The sequence below is a fragment of the Salvelinus namaycush genome, chromosome 23 (assembly GCF_016432855.1).
Source record: "Salvelinus namaycush isolate Seneca chromosome 23, SaNama_1.0, whole genome shotgun sequence".
NCBI lineage: Eukaryota > Metazoa > Chordata > Actinopteri > Salmoniformes > Salmonidae > Salvelinus > Salvelinus namaycush.
The window spans coordinates 31973587-31987279 of record NC_052329.1 but is presented as its reverse complement, the minus strand read 5'-3'; the positions used below and the strand labels follow the sequence as shown (position 1 = coordinate 31987279).

General features: G+C 42.5%; 1 protein-coding gene and 1 pseudogene across 1 annotated transcript; both read left to right on the top strand.

Annotated features, from left to right (window-relative positions):
• The first annotated feature begins 1032 nt into the window (after positions 1-1032).
• LOC120018640 lies at positions 1033-3885 on the top strand (annotated as a pseudogene).
• Positions 3886-5783: 1898 nt separating this feature from the next.
• On the top strand, positions 5784-10592 carry sirt2 (sirtuin 2 (silent mating type information regulation 2, homolog) 2 (S. cerevisiae)). The gene is made up of 16 exons (XM_038961450.1): positions 5784-5964; positions 6142-6188; positions 6537-6588; positions 6674-6781; positions 7095-7136; positions 7312-7418; positions 7545-7601; positions 7717-7785; positions 7883-8012; positions 8188-8247; positions 8401-8456; positions 8622-8698; positions 8866-8917; positions 9021-9088; positions 9197-9263; positions 9444-10592. The coding sequence occupies exons 1-16, from the start codon at positions 5949-5951 to the stop codon at positions 9792-9794; spliced, it is 1359 nt and encodes a 452-aa protein (XP_038817378.1). The 5' UTR covers positions 5784-5948; the 3' UTR covers positions 9795-10592.
• Positions 10593-13693: the final 3101 nt, after the last annotated feature.

Below are 13693 nucleotides of genomic sequence, written 5' to 3'. Positions count from 1 at the left end.
AAGTCCAAATCCAAATAATGTGACATCACACACGGATGAGAGTGGAGGTGCAAACTAAAGCACTCCTCTCACCACTCTTGGGTTTATGGTTACAGCATATCAACATGCCTAGTAGATTCCCTCTCCTTTGCATTGTGCATTTGTCTCTCTTCTTTCTCACTGTCCATGTCCTTTGTATCTGTCTGTCAGTTGATGCGGCGAAGCTGTAGTCAGGTGACCCTCTTGGTCGCCACATCGCGTTACGCAAGCTCTATCCCTGTGGCTCCGCCCTCACTACAAGCCAGGCTCCTCCTCTTCCTGAGCCAGCATTTCCATGACATCGAGACTCTCCTCAGCTGGAACTTCTGGTTCAAGAACCGAGGTCTACGTCAGAAGAATTTGTATGTGTAACAGGAAAACACACAGATTATTCTAGCTACATGCATTTCTATCAGCACGCCATGGTCTAAGATTAATGTGTGTTATCTTCCGGTCCCAAATCGTTCCCTATCCCTCCCCCTTGCGCATTACCCTTCAATGCACGATCTGTAAGGCGTTGGTGAGCAAAATGGTGGACGCTCCAACGCTGCTTTTTCTATCCAGACCCTTTAGATCTGCATGCAATGAAGGGTTAGGGCTAAGGCGAATGTGTAGGGAGCGAAGTGGAACTGACTGTCCCAACTCCATAAACATTGCCCTCAGCCCAGCCCCTGTTTCTTTACCCTCACAGTTTCTATGGTTACACCCAGCAGAACTATGTGGACAACGTTGCAGCTGCTTATTACATCCTTAGCCTCAAGGGAGGATTCAGGTAACTGTTATGCCATTTTGGGCTGCCCATAACTGCCTGTTCATGCCCCCTTTTTGACCTGTTGGTGAGTATTAGTGTGCTTTTTTTGTCGTGCATTTGGATGTTTTTTGTTGTTGTTCTATTTGCTGATCACTGTGTCGCTCACTTGTTGTTAGTGATGACTAGTCTGTTGTCCCTCCAAGTTTGCATGACAGTCAGAGTGGTTCCGATCAGACAGAGGAGGGAAGTTCAACTGGGATATCATGAACCGCCGGGACAGCGCCATAGAGGAAGTGGATGTCAGCAACACACTCATTAACTACACAGGCCTGGAAAACCTGGGTACATACCACTTTATTCATGTCTGGGGGGTGGGGATTTGTATTTATTTTACAATGCAGGATCAATAAGCAAGTTACCCTTCATAAATATTCATGGGTAACTTTGCATTTTGGTTTATATGTATTTTTATTTATGTACAGTCGTGGCCAAAAGTTTTGAGAATGACACAAATATTAATTTTCATAAAGTCTGCTGCCTCAGTTTGTATGATGGCAATTTACATATACTCCAGAATGTTATGAAGAGTGATCAGATGAATTGTAATTAATTGCAAAGGCCCTCTTCGCCATGCAAATGAACTGAATCCCTAAAAAACATGGCCACTGCATTTCAGCCCTGCCACAAAAGGACCAGCTGACATCATGTCAGTGATTCTCTAGTTAACACAGGTGTGAGTGTTGACGAGGACAAGGCTGGAGATCACTCTGTCATGCTGATTGAGTTCGATAAACAGACTGGAAGCTTCAAAAGGAGGGTGGTGCTTGGAATCATTGTTCTTCCTCTGTCAACCATGGTTGCCTGCAAGGAAACACGTGCCGTCATCATTGCTTTGCACATAAAGGGCTTCACGGGCAAGGATATTGCTGCCAGTAAGATTGCACCTAAATCAACCATTTATCGGATCATCAAGAACTTCAAGGAGAGCGGTTCAATTGTTGTGAAGAAGGCTTCAGGGCGCCCAAGAAAGTCCAGCAAGCGCCAGGACCGTCTCCTAAAGTTGATTTAGCTGCGGGATCGGGGCACAACCAGTACAGAGCTAGCTCAGGAATGGCAGCAGGCAGGTGTGAGTGCATCTGCACGCACAGTGAGGCGAAGATTTTGGAGGATGGCCTGTTGTTAAGAAGGGCAGCAAAGAAGCCACTTCTCTCCAGGGAAAACATCAGGGACAGACTGATATTCTGCAAAAGGTACAGGGATTGGACTGCTGAGGACTGGGGTAAAGTCATTTTCTCTGATGAATCCCCTTTACGATTGTTTGGGGCACCCAGGAAAAAAGCTTGTCTGGAGAAGACAAGGTGAGCGCTACCATCAGTCCTGTGTCATGCCAACAGTAAAGCATCCTGAGACCATTCATGTGTGGGGTTGCTTCTCAGCCAAGGGAGTGGGCTCACTCACACTTTTGCCTAAGAACACAGCCATGAATAAAGAATGGTACCAACACATCCTCCGAGAGCAACTTCGCCCAACCATCCAGGAACAGTTTGGTGACAAACAATGCCATTTCCAGCATGATGGTGCACCTTGCCATAAGTGGCTCGGGGGAACAAAACATCGATATTTTGGGTCCATGGCCAATAAACTTCCCAGACCTTAATCCCATTGAGAACTTGTGGTCAATCCTCAAGAGGCGGGTGGACAAACAAAAATCCATAAATTCTGAAAAACTCCAAGCATTGATTATGCAAGAATGGGCTGCCATCAGTCAGGATGTGGCCCAGAAGTTTATTGACAGCATGCCAGGGCGGATTGCAGAGGTCTTGAAAAAGAAGGGTCAGCACTGCAAATATTGACTCTTTGCATCAACTTCATATAATTGTCAATAAAAGCCTTTGACACTTATGAAATGCTTGTAATTATACTTCAGTATTCCATAGTAACATCTGACAAAAATATCTAAAGACACTGAAGCAGAAAACTTTGTGGAAGTTAATATTTGTGTTATTCTCAAAACTTTTGGCCACTACTGTACCCTATGCCAGTGGTATTCAACCTGTTTTCCCACAGGTTTTTTTAAAACAATAAATAACAGTTGGGAGTATTAATGGTATTATACGAAATGTTACATTACTTTTCACAATGAAAATTGATTCAAAAAATTATAATAGGCCTTTATTCTGTTACATTCACTGATAAAATGTACTCTAAATTTGACCGCATGATTTTATGTTAAAAAGTTATACGACTCTGCGGATGGTGGTCCTCAAGCTTTCGGCAGTGATTTGGTGATCCCCGGAATGGAAAAGTTTGTGAACCACTGCTCTGTGCTGTAAAACGTAACTCCTTTTTTCTCTTCTCTCTCTCTCTCTCTCTCTCTCTCTCTCTCTCTCTCTCTCTCTCTCTCTCTCTCTCTCTCTCTCTCTCTCTCTCTCTCTCTCTCTCTCTCTCTCTCTCTCTCTCTCTCTCTCTCTCTCTCTCTCTCTCTCTCTCTCATTGATACAGCTGGGGCTGCTTACTCTCTCTGTGAGTGGCTGCGCTGTGGTGGATGACTGGTTCCTGTCCCGCCTCCATATCTCCCAGGACACCCTGGAGGAGCTGGACATTTCCAACTGTCCCTGAATCTCTATGGGGGGCCTGGCCACACTGCAGAAGCTGAGGTACACTCACCCACTCGCTTCGTCCTTAAAATGTATTGGAGGAAAAAAATACAAGGTCCCTCTCTTTGGACCTTCTCCTCCCATGTGTTTTGAGAAGAAGGTGAGGAGAGAGGACACAAGGAATCAAGGGAAGATTCATTGAGAAAGAGACAAAATCACTCAAATGTCCATGCACCTCCTCATGGCAGTTGCCTAAGATATATTAGCATATGTATATATAGGGGTCAATGGACTCCTTAACTTCATTAATTGATACACAAGAGGAAGAGAAGGAAGGTTTGTATCAGGGGTCTGCGGTGGCTGGATGTGTCCTCCCTCCCCAGGCTCCAGAACCCTGGGCTGGTCGCCATCCTGCTGGAGGAGATGCTTCCTCACTGCCATGTTACTGCTGTTGTGTACGACCACAGCCTGACCTACAGCCCCACACAGACAGACTCCCGGACACGGATAGAGGCCTAGACACAGATAAAGTCAGGACCTCAAAGACAGACTAGAGAAGTGGAGAGGCACAATTAAATTTGGGCATGGTGACAAATGCACATACAAGCAGTCTGATCGTATTCACTCTCTTTCTGTCTCTTTAACTAACACTCACACAGACAAACAGGCTGGGAGGGATGCCAATTTAGTTTGTGATGTAGAACCTCACTGATGAAAAAAATCAAAATGCACAGATAAGTGTTTTACTTATTTGTTGAGCATCATTGTCCTCCTTAAGCAATCAAAATTACCTGGAATGCAAGTGATAGTCCCAAAAAGCACAAACCAGATGGGATGGCGTATCGTTGCAGAATGCTGTTGTAGCCATGCTGATTAAGTGTGCCTTGAATTCTAAATAAATCACAGACATGTCATCAGCAAAGCACCATCACACCTCCAAGCTTCACGGTGGAAACCACACATGCATTGATCATCCGTTCACCTACTCTGTGTCTCACAAAGACACAGCTGTTGGAACCAAAAATCTCAAATTTGGACTCATCAGACCAAAGGACAGATTTCCACCGGTCTAATGTCCATTGCTCATGTTTCTTGGCCCAAGCAAGTCTCTTCTTATTGGTGTCTTTTAGTAGTGGTTTCTTTGCAGCAATTTGACCATGAAGGCCTGATTCACGCATTCTCCTCTGGGAAGCATTTGGGATGTCATTTCTGAGGCTGGTAACTCTAATGAACTTATCCTCTGCAGCAGAGGTAACTCTGGGTCTTCCTTTCATGTGGCGATCCTCATTAGAGACAGTTTTATCATAGCGTTGATGGTTTTTGCGACTGCACTTGAAGAAACTTTCAATGTTTTAGAAATGTTCTGTATTGACTGAACTTCATATCTTAAAGTATTAATGGACTGTCATTTCTCTTTGCTTATTTGAGCTGTTCTTGGCATAATATGGACTTGGTCTTTTACCAAATAGGGCTATCTTGTGTATACCAACCCTACCTTGTCACAACACAACTGACTGGCTCAAACTCGTTAAGAAGGAAAGAAATTACACTAATGAACTTTTAAGGCACACCTAAATTGAAATGCATTCCAGGTGACTACCTCATGAATCTGGTTGAGAGAATGCCAAGAGTGTGCAAAGCTGTCATCAAGGTAAAGGGTGGCTACTTTGAAGAATCTCAAATATAATTTGATTTGTTTAACACTTTTTTGATTACTACATGATTCTATATGTGTTATTTAATAGTTTTGATATCTTCACTATTATTCTACAATGTAGAACATAGTAAAAATAAAGAAAAACCCTGGAATGAGTAGGTGTGGTACTGTATATATGATGATGGTACGGATTATTATTATACATTGTATTGGTGACGCAATTAAATATTTATTTGTAAAGTATGCTTCGTGTTGTACATCTGGATCAATACAGACATTTATAGAGCAGACACAGAAAACCAAATGGACAGATGTTATGGTTAGCATTTTAAAACGTGTGTGAATCTTATTAACTATAAGTGAGGGATGTAAATCCTATAATCCTTTGAGACTGAAGAGTGGAGAGGAGACCTTAAAGGTGCGGTTGAATAATAGGAATAACCATTCAAGAGGTAAACAGAGGGATGAACATATTTTGTAGATTGAGGTAATTGTGTATTAACTACATGATATACTGTTGCAATCATACTGTAACAAAAAAATGCTGTCATGAGCTCATGCTTAAACTACTTCTGCAGGTACATATAACCATATTGAGTCATCTCAGTGATATTATTTGCTTATCTTTGCTAAATGATGACAATGTAACCGATTGTGTTTTACTTGCACGATACAAAACAGCTCGGTTAATATATAAATCCAACCGCGATCTGCAAAAGTAGGGCAACGCGTGCGCATGTGCTTGTTTCTTGTTGGAATAGTTCTTATGCGGAAGTTAGCAACACGGAATTAATTCGCGACGGACAACAACAATCATATCGCAACTGTACGAATCAACTTGCATATTTAGCAAGTTAAGTTAAACAAACGGGAGCAACACACACAATAGCATACACATCTGTGTAGGATTAGTCTAGACGAATAAATGTCTGATGTACCAGGTATACCTTTTTTCATCTTGGACTGGCCTTTGCTTGAAAATTAAGTGGAGCCAGCCAGCTAGCTAATGTAGCTTGCTAGCTAGCTGCCTAGGTAAAGCTAGTCAACTAAAGCGTTCAGCATTGTGGTTAGCTACTTGTAAATAGTAACATGACATGGATTTGTTTCGTATTTTCCAGAATCTTCTAACCGAGAAGAGGTCGAGGACAACACCCCTGAACCAGAGGTAAGAAATACTACATCTGTGGTTAGGAATTGTCAGTGTGTGTGCATGCCTTGCCCTATGAATGGATACCTGGCTGGCTAACGTTAGCCAATAACTAGCTAGTAGCTAGTTGTCACGACTAGTTTGTCAGGCACACGGTTAGTAGAGAACCTGTCATGACTTGTCACCAATCGTAGACTGTGTATTCTGCATCCATTGACATGTTGACACACCGACACTGTATTGGCATGCAATACAATGTATAGCTTCTTATGATGTGCATAAAACCAAGCAAGGATTATATTGTAATGTTCTTGATCAAACTAATGTTTCCATGTTTACACTGAATTTCCTCATGATTTCTGCTAGGAGCAGTCAGACGATAGCAGTGACGACGGCGAAGCATCAGGGGACACAGAGAGTAGGTGTCAAAAACCTCAAGGTTTTGCTGTCAACACCAAAGTCTCATATTTTCATCAGAATAATTATTTGTTTATTTCGTACAGTGGATTTCCTGCGCAATCTCTTCTCTAAAACCTTGGGCATATCTGGAGAGAAGGTTTTGGATGAGCTGACTCTTGAGGGGGTGGCCAGTTACATACAGAGTGGCAAATGTGAGTATATTATTAATTTCTAACCCAGTGTGTACACATTTCATGTAGGGGTTGATGATTATGTAGCCCAGCAAACAGTGCATCTGTCAGCATCTAGGTCTAGTGTACATGTGCCATTAGTCAACACAAGAAAATAGACTGTATTAGGAATAACATCATCTGTCTAGCCTGAGGCCATATAATTTGCTGAACAACATACCAATATTTAAGTATGTTACTACAACTACCTGACTATGTGATACTGCTTCATTGGTTAACAAACGGTACAATCCAGGAAGTTAAAGGATTCTCTCTGCTCCTCTATCCTCCACAGGCAAAAACATAATCTGTATGGTGGGGGCAGGGATCTCTACATGTGAGTAACTCCCCTCTTCCATAACTGTGGGCTGAACATAACATAATTAGTCTAGGCCTGTTTTGTTGGACAAATAAGACACTTAGCCCAAATACAAATAGATTTCCCTCTAAATTGTGTGTATAATGTACCCACCGCTTTTGTGATGATGACACTGCCCCTCTGTCCCCCTCAGCGGCTGGGATCCCTGACTTCCGCTCCCCAGACACGGGGCTCTATGCTAACCTGCAGAAGTACAGCTTGCCATACCCTGAGGCTATCTTCCAGATAGACTACTTTAAGGTCTGAAACTTTCTGTCGGATTCTTTTGGCTTAAGAAAGTAATTAGCTTGCTACACTAACGATCTGCACAGATTATTTTGTTCTTTGCTGCTATCACCACTCAAGATTTACCTCTTTCTATATCAGAAACACCCTGAGCCCTTCTTTGCCCTGGCCAGGGAGCTGTACCCAGGACAATTTAAGGTAGGATCTAGCTTATTTTCTGGCCTTTCATTTTCTTAACTTAATTTCCTGAATTGTGCAGTAGGTGCCTGTGTATTTTTAGGTATCACTAACAGCATTGTTGTTGTATGTTAAGCCCACTGTATGTCACTACTTCATCAAGTTGCTGAAGGACAAGGGGCTACTCAAACGCTGCTACTCACAGGTTCGGTATTCTTTCATATCCTTTGTTCTGTGTCTGACTTAGTCACCTACAGCCTGTATTGAAGTGTTATTGGGGTCGTCCATTTCTGCCTGTGCAGAATATTGACACCCTGGAACGTGTAGCAGGACTGGAGGGAGAGGACCTGATTGAAGCCCATGGCACCTTCTACACCTCACACTGTGTCAGCTTTATGTGCCGCAAAGAGTACGACTTGGACTGGATGAAAGGTTAGTGTATGTGGTACGGTAATATCTAACTGGGGTGGTTTAACAAAACGCTGTTATACCACCTAGGCAGACACTCATTTACATGGATATGCTAATTAAGTTGTCACTTAAAAGGAGGTGTTCGTGCTATTAAAATAAGTGTTGCATTCTAATCTTGTTTACCTCTGACCCGCAGAGAAAATCTTCTCGGATGACATCCCCAAATGTGACAAGTGCAGCAATCTGGTGAAACCAGGTGAGTGACTGCCTTGTCATTTCCTTTTACTTCTTATCCCTCCTTACTTGAATATGCTCTCTCCCTTTTCAGTTCCTTATAGTTCAAAGTTCATACCTGTTTATTACACTTTCTTTGTAAAATACTTGATTTCTCCTTGTTCTCCATTTTCAGATATTGTTTTCTTTGGTGAGAATCTACCGAAGAGGTTCTTCACCTCAATGACCGTGGTGAGTGTGGTCTGGGTGTTGACTTGATAGACTACTTAGGTGCCTCTGTCTTTTCCATGAATGTGCAGATTTGAGTGTGTACACCCTTAATGAAGTGATGAACCATAATGAAAGGCACAGTACTGGTTCCTGTTACCGTCGTCTCCTGTTTCTTTTCTCCTCCAGGACTTTCCTCGCTGTGATCTGCTGATTATAATGGGGACCTCCCTGCAGGTTCAGCCCTTTGCTGCTCTGGTTGGCAGGTGAGTCTTTCTGTCTGACTCTTCACAGAACCATGATTATAATGTTATCTGATAGACTACTATATTGGTATAGTGTTGCGTTTCAACATTTGTCCTCTTCAGCCATGTACTCAAGCATCAACAAGCTCATAAATGGTGTGTGATGGAATATATGTTTGTGTTTGCAGGGTTTCAAACAGCTGCCCCAGACTACTCATTAACCTGGAGAAAGCAGGCGGTGTAAGTCCTCTGTCCTGTCCCTCTGGATTTGCATTAGACTTTCCTTCCTCTATCCACCTCTGTATTTTAATGTGTATATCTGTCTGTCTGCGTCTCCCTGTAGGCAGATCCTCTATTAGGGATGATTGGTATTGGCGGAGGGATGGACTTTGACTCAGCGAAAGCATACAGGCGAGAAGCTATCACTTTCACTTGAACTACAGTGATAATGATGATGGTGGAGATGGTGTTGGAAGTTTTGCTGATGAATATTAATTGGTTATGATTTGTCTCTCTCAGGGATGTGGCTCATATTAGTACATGTGATGATGGATGCTTGGCACTTGCTGAGCTACTGGGATGGAAGGTAAATATACTGTACATGCTTAGTAAATACCCATATTCTATGGACCCATTCGTGATAAGAGTGAGACAGAGATGGTTGAATTCGATGAAAGTTCTTGAAATCTTAAAGTAGTCTTTTTTTCTTCTCTTTTTCGCTCACCATTCTCACTCTCCCTCTCTCCATTATCTCTCTTTCTCCAAGGTGGAGCTGGAAGAGATGGTGAAACGGGAGCATGAGAAGATTAACAGCAAAGCCGAAGAGAAACAGACAAATCAGAGCTCTGGAGCTGCAGGGAAGGCGGAGTCAGGGAAGGCGGAGTCAGGGAAGGCGGAGTCAGGGAAGGCGGAGTCAGGGAAGGCGGAGTCAGGGAAGGCGGAGTCAGGGAAGGCGGAGTCAGGGAAGGCGGAGTCAGGGAAGGCGGAGTCAGGGAAGGCGGAGTCAGGGAAGGCGGAGTCAGGGAAGGCGGAGTCAGGGAAGGCGGAGTCAGGGAAGGCGGAGTCAGGGAAGGCGGAGTCAGGGAAGGCGGAGTCAGGGAAGGCGGAGGTAGAATAACTAATGAGAGACCGGCCGGCTCCAACCCATCACTTGGCTTCAGTCTGGAAGCAGAGTTCCATACATTAACCTGGACTGTGCTCTACTGTCTGTTTTGGATTTTCTCCCTTTAGTTTGCACTTTACTAACTTCTCTCTCCTCTCCAACCTCTGTTTGACATAAACCCACCTCCTGACTCCTACTGTGTGTATTGGTCTGTCTTTTGACAGTTCCCACAGATGGAGTTTATAGCAATACACACTAGAATGATCATACTTTTCCTTCTGAGGGAGAGACCTACAGACACTGAGCTGTCAGCATGCCAACTAGCTCTGTTGAGTCATATAGTTGATGATTTTAGACTGAAATGACAAAGTATAGAGGGCATGGCAGGGTAACAAAGATGATGAATATCTGATTCATCTGCTGATGCAGTGACATAACTACTGTAAATAAAATGGGGGAAAAAGTATAATATAGCATTTTATGACTTACTATTTATAATCAATTCTAATTATGGATTTGTTTTTCATGACATTGCTTTCTGTGCTCCTTGTTTCTATCAATTGTTTGAATATAATTATTTTTAACAATATGTTTTAATCTATTAAGCGTACCTGTGACATTTAGTTTCTCTACTTCCTGTAGCTGTTGGTGTAGGACGGTTTCTATTTCAGCACAAATGATGCAGCAGGAAGTTACCACAGTGGTGTGAGATGATGTCGCAGTACATCTCTGGTGTTGACCAAATGCAACTCGATGCTTTCTAAAAGGTTGCGTGTGATACAAGTAAAAACACAAAATAAAGTGTCAGTCTCCCGCTGAATTTGATATTTTTCATACACATACAGTACATTTAACCATTGAGCTCAAACACAGCTGGTGCAACTGATGTTGATTGGTACAATTGATGTTGTCTGTGACAGGGTGCATGGTTTGTTTATATGTAGAGGGTATTGTACCCATTATTTGAACAGAAAATGCTGTTGTACACTTACACTTAGAATTCCATCTTTTATTCACCATCTCACACCATCTCACCCACCATACTCACACCACTTCCCTGACTCAGCTTTTAAATGGCAGTGACTGTGAATCCATTTTGTCTGTGTTTTCACCTCTATAAAGTGCAACACACAGATTTGTCTGTGAGTAAAAGAGAGGGAGATCAGTATTATTCAGGTCTTGAGAAAAAAAGGCTAAGCAGACTCATTTCTTTCTATGTTAAATGTGTTAGCAAGGTTAACCACGTGGGGGGGGTGGGAGATGGAGGAGGAGAGAATGAGAAAACAAAAATAAGTTGAGAACTTGTGAGCAAGTGAAAGTGCAACATCAAATGTCAAGGTGTGTAGTCGAGTGTGGTAGAGGCAGGTAAAGCGTCGACACAATATATACTTCTGACGGAACAGCGAAATGCTATGTTGCTAAGGTACGAAGTCTGCATTAGGATTTTTTTTACCCTGTAATTTTTCACCAATAAGATAAATTGTTGAGCAACGTAGTTAGAATGTGAAAGGACAATCTGTTGGCACAAGGTTACAACATGAAGAGATCTGTGGAGTTTCTGTCAGGCTGAAGGGAAGCCACAAAGTCACAGCTACTTTGAAAACAGCCATATAGGGCCTATTAACAGTAAGTAACCCTTTTTAATGACAAAATAATGTATTTTGGGTGAACTATCCCTTTAAATGTGTGTTGAAGAAGGATGTAATCACTCTTCTATTCCAGAATAACTTTTTCAAATGGCAATTTTTTTCTAATGTTCTTTAAAAAAAATCTTTAATGTTGATATATTGGATTTAATCGTAATCTATTTGCGGTTGGCATACACTAAACATTCTGTACAACTATGTTTCTGTGGTATCCTCTTTAGTCTGGGATGATGAGGGGACTGGAAGATCAGGATAAGAAGGATGACTCTCACAGGTGAGGATCTTTTCTCCACCCCATGGATGGGACCTACTCGGGGTATAGATCTCAGTTTTATACAAGCTCTGTGGCGGTTTCCAGGACACTGATTAAACGTCGTCCTGGATTAAAAGGCATTTTAAATCTTACTTGCTTTTTAGTACAGGACTAGGCTGGTAAACCGCCCCTGTATGCTGTAACAGCATATTATGGAGCCTCTAATTACCCCTTGTTGTGCCAATGTCTCTAGAGGTGTGAGTGGCACGGTGAGGACAGAGAATGAGGTTACTGATGGAGTTTCAAGGAGGACCCTGACCCTGCTAGACAGGTTGCGACTGTGTCAGGACGCCTGGGCCCCTGGGGGCCCCTGGGATAGAGACGGTGCCCATGCTGCCCTCTGGGGCCGGCCTGCTGGGGTGAGTTCCCCCCACTACCCTCAACCATGAGGTCAGATAGTAGATAGTGGCATGGACCTACACAGTGTGTGTCCGTCCCAAATGGCACCCTATACCATATATAGTGCACTACTTTTGACCAGGGCCCATATGGCTCTGGACAAAAGTAGGGCACTATGTAGGGAATAGGCTGCCATTTGGGACGGCCACACACTGTAGGTCCATGCCACTACCTACTATCTGACCTCATGGTTGACCTCTCTGTATTCAGGCCCTTAGGCCTATCCTCCAGGTGACCGTGGTACATTAGGTTAGCATGTGGACAGGCTGCGATATTACAGATGAAATGGAAGCAGGCACTTACAGCATGTCGAGTTGCACTTGTAGTTCTCCTTACTTTGCATAAAAGCAAATTAATGCAGAAGTGTTGCATGTGTGAGAGAGTAAGAGAGGAGAGATACAGATGGACTGAAAGAAAGAGGAGCAAACTGAGTAGTGGCGTAGAAGTTGATCGATGCAGAAAATATTTTCGGTTTGCTAAAGAACCCCAGCTATCCTAAGGAACCTTTCTTAACAAGATCAGCCTCTGTGACAAGTGAGTACGGTGAGACAATGGGGATCTAGTATCTGGATACAGCATCCTATTACACTTTAAAAACGACTGTATGTCAGGGTTTAGGTTGAATTGGTGGGATAAGAAAAGCACTTTAACAACGTTTTTTCCCCCCAACACATTATCCATGTGGATAGGCAGTAGCACTGTAAGAACGAGCAACACTTAACATGTTATTCTTGACTTTTTCTAAATGTTGTTGTGTTACAGCCTGAATTTAAAATTGATTCAATTGAGATTTTTTTTGTCACTGGCCTTCACACAATACCCCATAGTGTCATAGTGGAATTGTGTTTTTTGACATTTTTACATAAGCGCTGAAATGTCTTGAGTCAATATGTATTCAACCCCTTTGTTATGACAAACCTAAATAAGTTCAGGAGTAAACATTTTCTTTACAAGTCACTTAATAAGTTGCATGAACTCACTGTGTGTGCAATAATAGTGTTTAACATGATTTTTGAATGACTTCCTCATCTCTGTACCCCACACACACAATTATATGTAATTTCAAACATAGTTTCAACCATAAAGACCAGGGAGGTGCCCTCGCAAAGAAGAACACTTATTGGTAGATGTGTAAAAATAAAAAAGCAGACATTGAATATCCCTTTGAGAATGGTGAAGTTATTAATTAAACTTTGGATGGTGTATCAATACACCTAGTCACTACAAAGATACAGGTGTACTTCCTAACTCACTTGCCGTAGAGGAAGGAAACGGCTCAGGGATTTCACCATGAGGCCAATGGTGACTTTAAAACAGTTACAGAGTTTAATGGCTGTGATAGGAGAAAACTGAGGATGGATCAACAACATTGCAGTTACTCCACAATACTAACCTAAATGACAGTGAAAAGTATTAAAAAACATGCATATTTTTTGCTACAAAGCACTAAAGTAATACTGCAAAACATGTGACAAAGCAATTCACTTTGTCCTGAATAAAAAGTGTTATGTTTGGGGCAAATCCAACACAACATATTACTGAGTAGCACTCTCCAT

Bases quoted from the DNA above. Each gene is read 5' to 3' on its own strand.
- sirt2 (XM_038961450.1), top strand. The intron at 8,013-8,187 runs GTTAGTGTATGT...TCTGACCCGCAG, and splicing joins CGACTTGGACTGGATGAAAG to AGAAAATCTTCTCGGATGAC. The intron at 8,457-8,621 runs GTGAGTGTGGTC...TTTCTCCTCCAG, and splicing joins TCTTCACCTCAATGACCGTG to GACTTTCCTCGCTGTGATCT.